Source organism: Chiroxiphia lanceolata, chromosome 3 (assembly GCF_009829145.1).
Source record: "Chiroxiphia lanceolata isolate bChiLan1 chromosome 3, bChiLan1.pri, whole genome shotgun sequence".
NCBI lineage: Eukaryota > Metazoa > Chordata > Aves > Passeriformes > Pipridae > Chiroxiphia > Chiroxiphia lanceolata.
Window position 1 is genome coordinate 6,586,988 of NC_045639.1, and position 14,830 is coordinate 6,601,817.

General features: G+C 39.6%; 1 protein-coding gene and 1 long non-coding RNA gene across 4 annotated transcripts in view; one reads left to right on the forward strand and one right to left on the reverse strand.

Annotated features, from left to right (window-relative positions):
- The window catches only part of MACROD2 (mono-ADP ribosylhydrolase 2), an 848,490-nt gene that overhangs the window by 172,094 nt on the left and 661,566 nt on the right, over positions 1-14,830 (forward strand). For all 3 annotated transcript variants that reach the window (XM_032684589.1, XM_032684588.1, XM_032684590.1), the window contains exon 4: positions 3,955-3,984. In XM_032684589.1, coding sequence (XP_032540480.1) covers positions 3,955-3,984 — 30 coding nt within the window. The remainder of the gene's footprint in view (positions 1-3,954; positions 3,985-14,830) is intronic.
- LOC116785283 lies at positions 1,617-6,177 on the reverse strand. Its single transcript, XR_004356459.1, has 5 exons — positions 5,852-6,177; positions 5,073-5,240; positions 4,127-4,228; positions 3,079-3,306; positions 1,617-2,914 (listed from the first exon to the last, which is right to left on the reverse strand). It is a non-coding gene; the product is annotated as an uncharacterized LOC116785283 (long non-coding RNA).

Genomic DNA, 14,830 nt, shown 5'->3' on the forward strand with positions numbered 1-14,830 from the left:
AGTGCTGCCCTGGTGCTGCTAAAAACATAAATATCTAATCCACTGAGGTGTCAAGACATTTGAAATACTGAATTTCTTGTAGAATCTGGTGCCATCAACACCTAGTTAAGGGCTAAATCGTTATACTCAATGATTAGAGGCCGGTGTTTTTTTTTAAGTGAATATTTTTAGAGTGGATTTTTTCTTAGAGAGGACCCTGAACTTTGTAGAAACAATTTTTCTGTGAATGGTTCTAATGTCCCTACTAAAGAGAAACCCAGAACTCCAGGGCTGAAAGCCATATTACCACTTCTAGATGTATTTCCATTTCCTGTAGTGATGCAGGCTGTAAGGGTGAGATCTGTCTCTCAAAATGCAGCATTCGGGATTCCTTTTAAAGTAGTGGTGACGTGCAGCATCTCTGGGGCTGTGATTTTTCTCATCCTGAAGCTACTACTTAAAGTTCACCAAATACGGCGCTTTTTTTTTAATAATTAATTATTATTAATTTTTATTGAAACCTATGTTACTGGTGCAGGCAAAAGTATTTAAAATTAGGTGAGCTCTCACCTCTGCTGCCTCTTGTGGTCCATGTCCAAGTGAGCTGTTTTGGCTGGGGTTTTATCAGTGTGTGTTGTGTTTCAGTCTGGCAAAGCAGTCCATGGTCTGCTGGCTGCCTGACCACTCTGTGTACATAGTAAAATAATAGTTCAAGGTTTGTGTTGTGAGTGGATTTTCAGAGTTAATGCCCGGGAATCTGTTGTGGGCTGCAGTCCATAAGGAGAGAATTTTAGAAAGGTTGGGCAGGTCAGTTTGGAAGGGTGACGTGGGCAGTGAAATGAGGTGCAAGAAGGCTTTACCCTACAGTTCTTTGGAGCTCCTCTTGTTTGCTTTCTTTTACTGTTCTTTGCTTTGGTAACTTGGTAGCAATTCAGCCTACCTGTTTTCCTCTCACTCCAAGTCTCCTGTGACTTCAGAATCTTGTGCAGCTCTGGAATAGGGAATAAGGACAAGAGGTTAGTCGAGATGGATTTACAGGCTACAGTCCTAGAATCATAGAATGGTTTGGGTTGGAAAGGACTTAAAGAACATCTTGTTCCAGCTCTCCTGCCGTGGGCAGGGACACCTTCCACTAGACCAGATTGCTCAGAGTCAACCCACGGTTGAGCCTCTACAGCAGGGGCTGCTTCCAAAGTGTTTTCCAAGGCTGGATTGTTTGGGAGCACTGACGGACAAAACGCAGCTGTGGATAAACACAGAGGGACTGAGAGGAGAGGCCGTGCTTGCTCCAACATGATGTGATGTGATTGCAGCCATGGGGCTGTGCTGACCTCCTGGAGGAGCTCTGGCTGGGACAATATTCATTAGGTGCTAAGTGACAAGTTACTTCTGTCATGGCAAGGCTTTCCCAAAGATGGAAAGAGAGGTGGGTTTTATTGAACCTTTCAGAGACAGGCTGAAAAATATGGAAGTTCTTGCTTTTTGAGTGGCACATTTTCTAGAAATGAAACTGTAAATATAATTTGTTCTTTCCTGGAATCATAGGAAAATGGTTTGATTTCCTTTCTATTATGCAAGCAGAATTCTTTTTAAAAAGTGCCTATGAATTATTACTGCAATTTCAATAGCTGGGGTAGATGCATTGCAGCCAAAAATCTGTTTGAACTGTTTTTGCTGTTTCTATAGAGAAGTGTGTGGTGCTGACTTATATTATATGTTATTAAGAACCTTTAGAACACATTGGAAAGATGAACATTGTCAGGAGAACTTAATGAGAGAAACATAATTCTCTGAGAAGCCATTGAATGAGAGTTTGCAGTGGGGATGTTGGCTGAGTATCCCAAGAAACTTTTTTTAGCAGTGGAAACTTTGGTTACAGTGAGGTACAACAGGTTATAGCTTTGTGTCTCGAGTCTCTGAAACATAATAACAGAAATCCTAGAATTTGACTCCTCCAAGAATTAGAATGGTAATTGTAGGTGTATTCTACACTGCCAAAAAATAAGCTGGAATAGCAGGCTCGTGGCAGTAGATGACACTTTGTTACTTTTATTTTCTTCTGATAAGAGCTGTGCTGATTGCTGTCGCAGATAAACACTTGTTACTGCAGGGAAGGTGATGTTACCTGTTGCAGGAGGCCTTTGGAAACTGCTGTGAAAATACAGGGGGCTGTTTTTAATTTGTTTCTTTGTTTAATAGTGAATTTCAGTGAGGGCAAGAACAGGTAAATACAGGAAGATTGACATTCTTACAATATGTCTGCACACATTTATCACTACTACCATTATATCTTTGTCAAAGGCAGTTTATATATGGAAATATTTGTTCCCTGCTAGCACCTTAAAGAGGAGAGCCAAGAGATGTTCCATCACATATGGATGACTGGGTTGCTCTTTTTTAAAATTTTCCATTTTGTGCCTGTTGCTCCAAACTTTCTGTATCTCCAAACAGGCATTTCTTTTAAAATGGCCCCAAATTACTGTGTTTCTGAAACAGTTTCCCTCATTTTCCTCCATCTAATCTTCCAGAGTATTAGAACCAGACTTGGATCAGAAAAATGCTCAAGAACATCTCTCTAGATCCTGGTCTTGATTCATTCCCTCAGTGAGTGTAGGAACAACTGGTCCTAGGATGGATAACTAACTTGGCTTGCAGTTTACTTGGATTTGATATGGTCAGCTATGCTGGATATGAAACTGCTCATTTATTTCTGTAAACATTGCATTTTGGGTAATATAGAGGTACTTTTTGAGTCACTGTAAGATAACAGTATTAATAGTATATGTTACTTTTAAAAATCATGGATCTTGGGTATAGTACTTCGATGGAAAATCCAACTTTCTGATGAAGACATTTTTACCGCAGTGTCAGGGAAAGCTGGCTGCAAATGGTAGAGCTGAAATTGGATGCTGAGTCAAGGGTGTTTGTAGAATATCTGAAAAAGAAATGAAGAAGACAAAGATAACTTTCATTTTTATGTAAATAAAAGTATTAAGAAAGTGAGGGGGAAAAAAACCCAACAGCAGGGAATTTGCTGTTAAGGGCTTCTATTTAGGAAGCAGAGGAAAATAACAAATACAATAACATATAGAAAATTACTTAATTTATTCTGTGTGTCTTGCCATCTACCCTTGTCTTGGAGCAGGACATGGTTTGAGGTATCACTTCTCCTTTACTCATCAGGAAGCAATAAGAAATACCTCTGTCCATCCCTTATGCTCTTGCTTTTATACTGTGTTTTATCTACATTCCGAAACAACGAGGATTTGTGTCCCACACATCCAAAAGGGACAGGTTTAGAAGCTTAGGCTTTCCTTCTGGTTCTGCCTAGGCAGTGAAAGGAGAATGTTTGGCTTGGCTCCAGTCGTGCAAGCTTAATTTGAAGGACCATCTTGTATCACCACGCTCTGAAAATTGCTTTCCATAAGTGATTTATCAAGTTCTGGCCTGGGTAGCTGGATGGTTACAGTGCAGAGGCAATTAAGCAAGCTGAGGGAAATCCCAACTTAATTGCCTACGATGGGAAACACCCTTTTATATCAGCAGGGCCAGGGTTTCTCATCCTCAAGGGTCCCATGCCATAGAAAACAAAGAGAGCTAATCAAAAGTTCCATCAAAGTCTATTGAAATTTCTCTACAATAATTTTTTTTTTTTAGTTCGTTTGGTGATCACAAAGGAATATGGTTTATAGAGTTATAAATGCAAGGTTGTAATATTATAAGCTATTCAAAGCATTAGCTTTAGTAGTTGTATTATTGTTTTATTTATTTATTACACTCAAAGATTTTGCAAAGGTAAAGACTGCTATTGCAATTTACATAAATGATTGTTTTTGCATTAAATGTTTTTGGGTAAGCGAAGAGTAGTGAAGTTACTGAAACAATGGAAAATCTCATGTGAAGCATCTTCTGGTTTGGTTTTATCTGTATTTTGGAAGTTCAGTGCTAATGATTCTCCTTTTGTTTTTCTTGCAGCTAATTCCAGCCTTCTTGGAGGTGGAGGAGGTGAGTCTTTGCTTAATTCTGAATTCACTTTTAAATAGCTGTGAAATATGTGCTGGACCAGTGTAGTGATTAGTTGGTTATGAAATAATAGGTGATAAGTTCAAAAGTTGAAAATGTAAAATTATTAGATGGAAAAACTCACCAGAGTTGATAATCTTTCATATCATCAGGAGGCAAGGTTTGTGGCTGCTGCTGAATTCAGTTTCACCTCTGGATTAGAGTGGGGGATGACCTGTATGTGAGGCTGAGTGAAACAGAAAGGAACTCTGAACTGCCTTATGTTGTGTTTTTAAGATTCTAAGATTTTTAATTTACCCCAGGGGAACCTCAAATATATGTTAAATAAACAATTTTTAAAGAAATTATTAAAACACAGTAAAAATAATTTTAGTAAATGAATGAGGCTTTGTCTTTGTGCTTTAAAAAAAAAAAATCATGTTTTCAACTTGGTTGCTTACCTCATTCAGTTTGCTAGAATACTCAAATAGATTTCAATACAAATCTTTGGTGCAGATAAGAGATACTACCAACATGTCTACTAGTAAGGCAGGAATGCTCCATCACATAGAGAGTGTATTGTTTCCAAATACACGGATGCTGGTTTTTTTTTTTTTGGTAGATCGATGCTACTTTGCTTTTTGTAATCCTGTAGTACCATGGCCATAAAAGCTTACGTGAGTATTAACAATTCGGGAAAGAAAAACCCACGAGGAGCTTGATCTCAGTTTTCTGTGACTTCCCCTGCCTCCCAGAGGGAAGCAAAAGTGCTCAGTTCTGGAAATTTCACAGCGCAGGAGCGGTACAGGCAGCGACTAATCTTCCTTCCTGGCGGGAGTTAAAAGGACTGGATGATCAGAGCTTACATATGTAAGGGTAAAGGAAAAGGCTCTGTAAAAAGACAGGAGATCTCTGTTGCTTGGGAGGCTGCAGGATAAGTTGTCAAAGCTTTTGTTTTATCTGAACAGGCAGCCCTTATTTTGGACCGTGAAACGGTGCTTCAGAACTGCACCCTTAATAAAACCAGCTAAATAAAACCCTTCATGTTCCTCAGCTGTGTGTCTGGACATTAACGTACAGGGCAGCCTTACCTGTTAATCCTGTTGGATTAATCTGTTTCTTTTGATTTGAGTTAGTTGTTTGCAGTATACCAAATTTTTCTTTGTTTAAAAGATAATCCTTTCGGAGGTAATCCTTCCCTAGCTGTTCCTGTTTCTGCAGAGCTGTTCCTGTACCTCCTCTCCAGCACTTGCTCCCAGCTGGTAACATCGAAAAAAACTATAAATCAATGCAAATGTTCAAATTCCAATCAGGTTCCCAGAGCACTGCTGCTGAAAGGATTTGGCTATTAACTTTCCGTGGTATTTATTCAGCTGGACTGTACTTCAGAAGTTGATATCTGCTCAGCGTGGCACTTGATAATGTGGCTCTCCCTCTGCAGCAGTTGGGATGAACCTGTGCTGTAGGTCAAGTTGGGATTTTCCCCGTGTTTTGTGTGTTGAAAGGAATATATTGGCAATTGAAACTCCTGCCATCCCCCTCCTGCCATGGACTCTTTAGTCTCCCACCCCTCAGCGCAGGCTGAGCTGGTGGCAGCCCAGGAGGCTGGTTCTGCTTCTCTTCTCCTCTGCTTCTCCATCCCTCCTCCTTCCCCGACATCCTTTGGGGCTTTTAGCACCCTTTTTAACACAAGTGCCCTCAGGACCTTTGGGAAGCCGCTGTGGCAGGCTGGGTTTGGGGGGGCGGTGGGTCCCTCAGGGAACCGGCTGTGCCGGGCTGGGTGCAGCCACAGGGGGATCTGCTGCAGCCTCTGTGCCCGGAACCCCAATCCCAACGCCCTTTAATCTCCAGTGGAAGGATAGCAACGTACCCCCTTGCTTGTGATACAGGTAGAATACCAAATGTGACAGTTTTATGGCTTAGAGTGTGACTGCTGATGTCTGAGGGGCTGTGTTGGCGCTCTGGAGGTGCCATGAGCCGCCCTTGGGTAGGGCGGCCGACACGTCCTCAGGGAACACTCACTTGAGTTTTCCAAGTTTTCTGAGGACAACCCCTGAGAATTTCGTAGCCAAAGTACTCCAGATTTTGAGCAGGCACCACGGGGTGCGTGTTCCGGAGAAGGAGAGCGTGTGCGGGGTCTGCAGGCTGGAGCTTGCCAAGGGGAGACACAAAATGGAGGCAGCCCTGGCCACCCACCCGCCTTCCACAGGTGGATGGAGCCGGGAGCCTCTGGCTCTTGGAAAAATACTGGCCACAGGCATTTCTCTGTACAAGGGATTTTTTTCATTCCCAGCTGGATGGTTGTGGTTTTTAAATGCTGGATGTATTTTTTCCTTTATCCAGAAGGAAGAGGTGGCAGCACTCCGCGTGAAGTATTGATAGTGAATTATTAAAACTTTATTATATACGTAAACACCAAAGCCTTCTTTTGATTGCAGATGCTGAATATTTATGATAATGCATAATACCAGTGTAGTTTCTACAATAATGGGATTCAGATCTCTTCAGTAATGCTCGTTAATTTAATCTCTCTGTCACTGCTGGGGGTATGAATACATATCTTAGATTTACAGAAAAAGAAAACTGGAAATTTCTGCTTGTCCAAGCCTGTGCAACAGGTGTTGTGATTTTGAGCTGCTTCTGAGCTGTTCTACATTTGAAATCTTTCCAGAACTGTACATAAATCAGTTGGAAATAGTTATTTGCACACCCTGGTCTAAGTTTGTGTGTGTTAAAACCGTCTACTGGAAAAGATCTGTCACTAACAACATTGTGGGTAAACATCTTGCACTTGGATCTAAGTTCAGGGGCTGGTGGTTTTGGGCTTATCATCCCTGTGTCACCTCAGGGCCACATCAGGGCATCCGTGTACTTTGATTTCCCAGAGCCATAGTAATGGTTTGTTCTTGCATTCTCCATTTAAATGCTGTCCGTTCATGTTCATGACCATTTGGAATGAAGAGATAAAAGCACAAAAGATACCAGAAACAATTTTTCACAGAACTGTTTAATCATAAAATCAAGAAACCCACAGTAGAGTCTTTAGTTAAATATAGATGTTGAAGGTTTCTTTCTGCTTTTCAAATAACTCTGAAGTTTCCAGGATTTCATTATGAGTTTGGTGAGTGAGCCTTTTTTCTTTTTCATTCTTTACTGGTTTTAATAATTGATTTTTAATTAGGAGGCATATTTCACTTTCAGGTCTAGATTTATCACATATTCAGCATTTCACTGCTAATAACTTGCATGGAGCGTTATGACTTATTTGTGCATCATGTATTATTTGTCCCATTATGTTCAACAGTGCAGAGGTGAAAATTATAAAGAAAATAACCTGCATGTGGAGGGAGTGAGGAAAACCACTTGGTATTTTCAGAAAAAGCGACCCCTTTTAAAAAATATGTCATGAAATTCTGACTCGAGAAATTGAAATGCTCTATTTTGCATGGCAGTCTTTTTTCCTGACATTCTTTTACAGTTTTGTCAAGGAATGAAAGGATGTGATTTTATGCACTTTGTTAAAGCAAAGTGAGCAAGAGCTGTGATTTCTCCTCCCTTATGTTGAGGATACTCTGGGGTTTTTTTAAGATTTTATGCCCCACCATCCCCACCTCGTTTTCAGATATTTTCCTTGTGGTTCATTTTTTCTTTACTTCATTTGCTGACTGTAATCAAGGTCTTCTTGCATGCTGATTTCTGGATTGGCATGATTTCTTTGACCTTATATTGAGGGTATTTTTAATTTTGGATTTTTTTCCCCCTCATGAGATTTTGTTGCCTATGCTGGAATTGGGGAAGGGGACATCATCTTTTAATGTGTCCTGTTACGAGTGTAGTTTTTTTTCCGCTCTGTACTTGAAACTGGTGATTTTGTCTTTACAAACTCAAAGAGAAGACAGGTTATATTTCTTGGGAGTGTTGTTTGGACCCAGTTTAAGTTGGTTACCCCAAAAGATCGGTCTGTTTTTCTGTTTGTCTCTTTTTTTTTGGCCAGTGTAACTGTTTTTTTCTAGAGCTTTTGCTGGCATGCAAAGAAACGTAATTCCTATATAGCCATAAGTATGTTATCATATCTTAAAAGTAGACCAGACCTACCTCTCCACTCTGCCAAGATATGGTTTGTAGGCAAGGTTTTAAGTAACTCTCACTTGTGTTTGTGGTCACAGCAGGGAACTGGGTTTCTCTGCACATTATTCTGTAGACTCCATTTTGAAATTGGGATTTGCTGCCTTTATATCTTTGTTACTTTCTAATAGCAGCAAAAAAAGTGTTCTCTCCCAGTAGAAAGAAATTTCCACAGACTCACTTCTATCCTGGAGTTGTTTCGCTTCAAAGGTGGGACGAGTACAACCACCTTGGCTGTGCTAATGCTGCAGAAATAGAAGGGAGCTGCCGGGGAGGTGCTGCTGCAAAGTCACTGCTGCTTGCAGCCACCCTGTCTATTTGTCAATTAATTGCAGGCTAATGAGCTCAAAAAGCAGGTGATTATCCAGCCAGTAGTGTCAGGAAGGAACAGCTGACACAAATACATTGACATCCCTCCCCTCGGGATAAAGTTTTTATTCTCGCAGATGTACCTTAGGTGCTGGACTCACCATGTCCAGCCACCTTCTGGTAGTCACATCTCTAGGGAAAAAAGCAAGGAAGTTTTGCACTGTCTGAATAGTAACTTGGCATCAATTTACTTGGTACACGAATATTCGTGACACTGAGAAGCGGAAGTTATACAAGAGAAAATTGGAGGCAGGAAGGAGACAAGTTGCAGATCACCCTGTAGCAATGTTTGCTGGAAAACACTTTTAATACCAGCCCGCCCTGCACTAGCCCATTCAAAATGTATAACAGGAAGAAGACAAGCCTGTTTTATCCTGAACCAGGACGAGATGCTCCCTGTTTTGGATTTCACAGGGCTTGGGTTTGATATTTACATAATTTAAATGCAAGTGAAGTAAGGGTTTAAATCCAAAGTTCAAATTTGTGCATGACGTGCACATAACATGAAACGCATCCCTCGAGAAGGAGAAGAAAGAGTTTGGGAAAGGAGCACTGACAGGATTCTTTCATCAAGAAAATAAGCATTATTATTTTGTATTATTTTATTTTTGCCAGTCTGTTGGCATGTTCTTGTATCCTGTCAAATGCATTTGTCAGATTGGGGTGTGCTCACAACAAATGGCTCCACGGAACAAATGTGCTTCATCTGGGATTGCAACCACCTTCACAAGCTTTGGGTTGCTTTGTACTGAGCACCCTCATATCTTAGGTATTTACATAATAGCTCTGGAGGTACAAAGATTTTCCAAGCAAATAATGATCATGGCAAGAACTGATAATTTAAGGCAAATGGCCATTTGCCTTTGTTGCTAATTAATCCCTTTCTGCTGGAAGATTGCTGCTGCAATTCTGTAGGGTTGTTAAAGTGTTTTATCTCCTTTTACTATTTGCATGCTGTTCTTTTTCATCTCTGTAAATAGAGTGGGTTTGAGAGGGCTGCATCCACAAGTTCCCCCACTGTGACAGTGCATCAGCCAATTAAAATGTTAGTATTTATGTATTTTTTTTCTGTACAGCTCTAATATTAGTTCCATTGGTAGCCCTGTAGCTCAGGGTAGACTGTAACCCTTTCCAGGTGTTTGGTTCAGCCCAAAATCTTGTTATTCATGAGCTTTTTGTTGTATCAGATCAAAGTAAAAAGATTGCTCTGTAATTTAACATCTTTTATAGAATTTATTCAAACTTTCTGTGCAAGCAAAGTCTTTCTTTACAGGTCAGTTGTTCTTGAAATGTTTTTTCTTTCTTTCTTCAATCTGTGTTTGCTTTTGCCTTCTGTTATTGCAGGGGAATTTTAGTTCAGCTTTAATTAAAAGTAGTGGGTTTTCTCATTTTGTAGTGCATCTAGAGATATAATGATGAAAGCTCTATAAATAAATAAGCATAGTTTATTTCCAAGGACCCTTAACAAAAACTGCCATGGCTGTATTTAAAATGTGTGCTCTACTCTAGTTTCTTTTTTTATTTCTGTTAAAATTGGCCCATATTTTGCTCTTTGGCTATATAAGGTGCCAACTTCCTTTCTCCAGTCTTTTTATACATTCCTATAGGTAATAATCATAAACAGGAAGTCTCTGGATTGATTGTGAGTGTTTCTTAGTTGTTGCCTAATTGTATCCTGTTAATTACACTTTCCCAGCAGTTACTTTAAAAATAAATAAATTATGTTTTGCTATTTACAGGAACTGATACAAGATATGTGATCAGTTTGGGGTTTTTTTGGTAAATACCTGTTCAGTCTGTAATTCTTTAAAGTGGTGCTCCTGTTCCAGCCAGTGATACAGGAACTTGACTGTTTTGGTCAGGAAAATAATCTGAAATTTAGACTGTCCAGGCAAACTTATTCACTGCTGCTATCAGCCTTTTAACATTGCTGTTGTGTTGACTTAATTAGGCATTAGAAAGTGATGTTTTATTTTTCACTCATCAGTTACTGAGTGCTGAGTCCACAACACCCTGAGCTCCCACTTAAATGTGAGGTCTTTTTCTGCCTCAGACAGACCATGGCACTGACTCTCCTTGTTTTGTTTAATTTTCTTATGAGGAAATTACAGTGTTATGTACCCACAACTAAAACATGAACATACACACTTTCTGCTGTCTACCTACACATGACTTTCATATTTATGCATTTTGCATCTATATATATTTGTGACTGGATCTTGCAGTCTCTTCAGAAAGTCAGACTTAGTTGTGTGTGTGTATAAATAAATGCATAAAATATGGCATTGATTTTCTTACATTGGGAAAGACCTTTAGTTTGTGGTTGTGGTGCTCTTAATAACAACCCAAGGTAAAAAGGCAGTTGGTTATGTAAGGAATGCATTTCTTTCTTGTTTCCTTTTGGTTTCATGTTGTAGGACAGAGCTGCAAATCGTGGTTGGAGATGACAACACTTCCCTAATGGGTTGATATTCACAGTCTGTTATGGGAATTGGACGTGTGCTCTAAAAATGTTAAACACTTTTTCCACATGTAGGCCAATGTGTATATCTCACATGTGTCTTGCATGCAGAAAACACACATTTTTCATTGACCTGCTCAAGCATGTGAAGATACTTCTGTTGAGGCTCTCCACCTGTAGCTGAAGGTGAAGGGCACAGGTCCCAGGGGAAAACAGTCTGGCAGTGCAGGAAGTGACACACATGGCTCTGTGCTACAGTGAGAATAGAGTAAGTCAGACATTTTATATATGTATATATATATATGTGTGTGTGTGTGTGTGTGTGTGTGCCAGTCTACAGAAGACAGTTTTTAAAATTAAGCATTTGGTTGGTTTCCTTAAAGAAAAGTCTGGAAATTGGGGCACCTGTCAAAGTGGTTTCAGTTTCCTGCCCAACAATCCCAACAGTGCCTCTTTTCTGAGGGAAGAATGAAGAGAGCACTGCAGGAAAGACATGTTTTGTTAGGCTCAAACGGGGGGTGGTGATGGTTTTTAAAGCTGTTATTCAGATTTAAGAGCTACTGCTATTTTCCTGGTCCTGAGGAGAACCAGGAAAGGAGGTCCTGTAGGAGGAAAATGCCAAATGTAATTTAAAACATTTAAAATAGTTTTAATTGATTTTACAGAGGGTATTAAAATAAAAAGAAGAAATGAAATAAAGGAGTGGTGTAGGTACTTGACTTGTAGACATAGAGGCACTTTTGAATATCAACCTGTTTACTGAAGCTTTCATGCTGGTCTGCCTAAAAACAAAACAAAGACCTTAATCAGTGGAGGGTTCCTTAAAAGTATCTCTGGGCCCCAAGTTCATTAATTTCCACGTCAGATGTGTATACAGGTGTGAGCAGCAAGCCATGGGAAAATGGCACCAACTGTTTGCTGATTCTTACTGGTTATTTCTTTAAAATGTGCACATGTCCAATAAAATGAGAATATGGACGTTGCATATCACTCACAGCTCCCCCGAGGAGGGGGAAGATCCCTGCACCACTGTCTGCTGATGGACTGACCCCAGAGGGCAGACACTGGAGATTGCCATAGTCCTTAATTCCCCACCTCCTGTAATGGAAAGAATTTGCAATACTTTCTTCCTTCTATTTCTAATGAAAGTAATTACTTCTTAGTCACTACATTTTCCAAGAAAATCTTGAATAAAACCCAGGATTAAGCTGTAGAGGCAAGCAAAGCCCAAGTATCGAAATTACAGATATTACAGAAAGAGTTTACAACTCTCTTCTTGCTGCACAGAATGAAGGAGTATGAAATCAGGTCTGCATTCACCTCTCACCTCCTATTTCAGATTTTCTGCTCTTTCCACAGAGCTTCACTACTCATTTACGAGTCGGTCTTTGCTCATCACATCTTTCCAAAGTTCTTTTTTCCTGTGCAAAACGCTTACAGATTATAACATGCAGCTTTTCAAAAGCCAAGAAAATCTGCAGCAGAGTAGATGGCAAGATGGGTGAGTCTTGGAAAGATCTGTCCTCCTTGGTTTCCCATGTGCATGTCTTCCTTCCAGCTGTAGGAACTCTGTGTCAGTGTAATGTGGGATGAGCTTTTGGCATTACACAGAAAATGAAATGTGGCGATTGCTAATGAAAGATTAAAGCTCTTACACAGGTAGAACTGCTTTTTAAGAGACACCAGTGGAAAACCTGCATTCACAAGTCTGCCTTTGCAGTTGCTCATCTTTTTGAGTTGATAATGTTGGAGGGTAATGCAGCTTCTGGTTTTCATTCTAATGACACATGGCAGACTGCAAATAAAAAACCTCCCCACCCTTTTTAGGGTATCAAATTTAGACTGAATGACTTTGTACCTGCAATTTAGGCTTGATTTTTAAAAGCAGTTGTAGTGGGGGACCAGTAACCTGAGATGTGAAGTGACCAGGGTCAGGAACTGCTGCTGATAGTGCTGATATGAAAGAAAACACACGATGAACTTCATCCATATGAGCATTATTACCCCAGAATCTAAATGCTCCACACACCTAATTGCTCTGTGAACACAGAAGTAATGTTCCCTCCATTTTCCAGTTGGGAAAATGAGGCAAAAGGTCCAAGGAAAAGAGCAGAAATCAGTTCTCTGGAGGCAAAGCAAAACTTGCTGGGGTTTCATAACGCCTCAATCAGTTTTGCAAATAGGAATTTTAATTCCTACTTGGAAGGAAGAGGAATTTTAGTTTTTGTACCAGTGTCATGGGTAGAAACAGGATGATATTTGGAAGAAGAGAAAGCGTGCTCTACTGAGAGCAACTTTCTGACAATTAGACCTTAATTGGTGATGCAGCACATTCTCTAAGGGAATGGCAGGACTACCAACTGGAAATTAGATACTGCTGGATAACCACTTTTACACTAATGGGAATTAAATTAGAATATAGGAAAAATGTGATGTATTTGAGGCTACCACCATTAATAATTCTAAATACACGGCAATTCAATGTTCTCACTTGGCCTTTTCTTCATTCAGTTAGAGAAAGGCTGTTTACTTCTAATTTGAATTTGTATGGTATTAATAACAAAGTGTTTCAAAATCTTTGATGACATAAAGAGAGTCTTCTGGATTAAGAAAATATCTAATTTTATTATCAATCAAATTTAGTCTCTTATAGAAGCAGAAGAATTTCAATGATTCTCCCATTAAAAACACTACCTTATGATTATGTGTAGAATAGTTGGGGTTTTTTTCTTTTCAAAGTCATCTAATTTACATCTTTTTCCTTGTTCTTATGTAAATGTCTTGTAATGTGTGGGGTTTATAATTCAACTTTCTTTTCGAGCTAATTTTCTTTTTAAAATTCAAAATGATAGTTTTGCCATTTGGACTGACAGATCTGTAGTGTTGTAGTTTTGGCTACATATACAGTAGCAAAGAACAAAATATTTTTTGTCACACTTCTGTTACAGTTCAGTCTGTTCCTTTTACATTATCAGCTTGTTTCTCTGGGCTTCACAGAGGCATCTGCTTTAATTTTTATTGGGCAGGGCTGCAACTTAACAAACTCGTGTGAGCTTCACAAATCATTCACAAATGGGGATGATTAAATCAATTATGTCTTGGCTGAGTGATCTGTGAGTGTATTATACACACACAATGTTAAAAGAATGTTATTAAGGTGCAAACCCAAGCACTTAAAGTTAGGAAGTGCCAAAATTAAAGTTGCCTGGGGGTTCACAGTCTGTATGCACGTATGGATGGATATGATAGTTCCTCTAACTGTACATCCAGCTGGAACCTCATCTCTCTCATCCTCCTCTCTCAAAGCAACACCCAGGTTTGCTGATATGCAAACCAGTATTTATTCTGTTACTAATCAGTTTGGTGTATGATTTCATAGGTAATCTATTTGTCTTTCCCAAAACAATGGCATTATCTTCACCAAAAGAATAAGAATGAAGATTAAGGTCAGACTTGTAATTTTAAGGCCCAGGCTGTGCAACAAGGGGCTGAGTTCTTTAAAGAAATGAAAATCCTTATGCTTCTAAAAGCAGGTCTGATAATTCCAAGTGATTCTGCAAACCAGAACTTGTCTGTCAGCTCAGGTTGTAATACAACATTATAACTCATTTCAGGCTGAAATGGATCCTGAAATTCCCACCTTCTTCTCTACTTGTTCCCAGTGCCACCACCTGCATTTCACAATTTACTGCTCCCTTATTCTCATCCATTCTGAAATCTGCTGGCCTAAATTTACATATTAAAGAGGGATTGGTTTTAGGGAGACGTTTTTACTTAGATAATTTCAAACTGTGGTCTTAAAAAGGTTTGCTTTGATGTGATTAGGGAGCAGGGAGCTGATGGAGAGAGCAATGATGGGTGTGGAAACAGGCGCAGAGGGGAAGAAATGAGTGA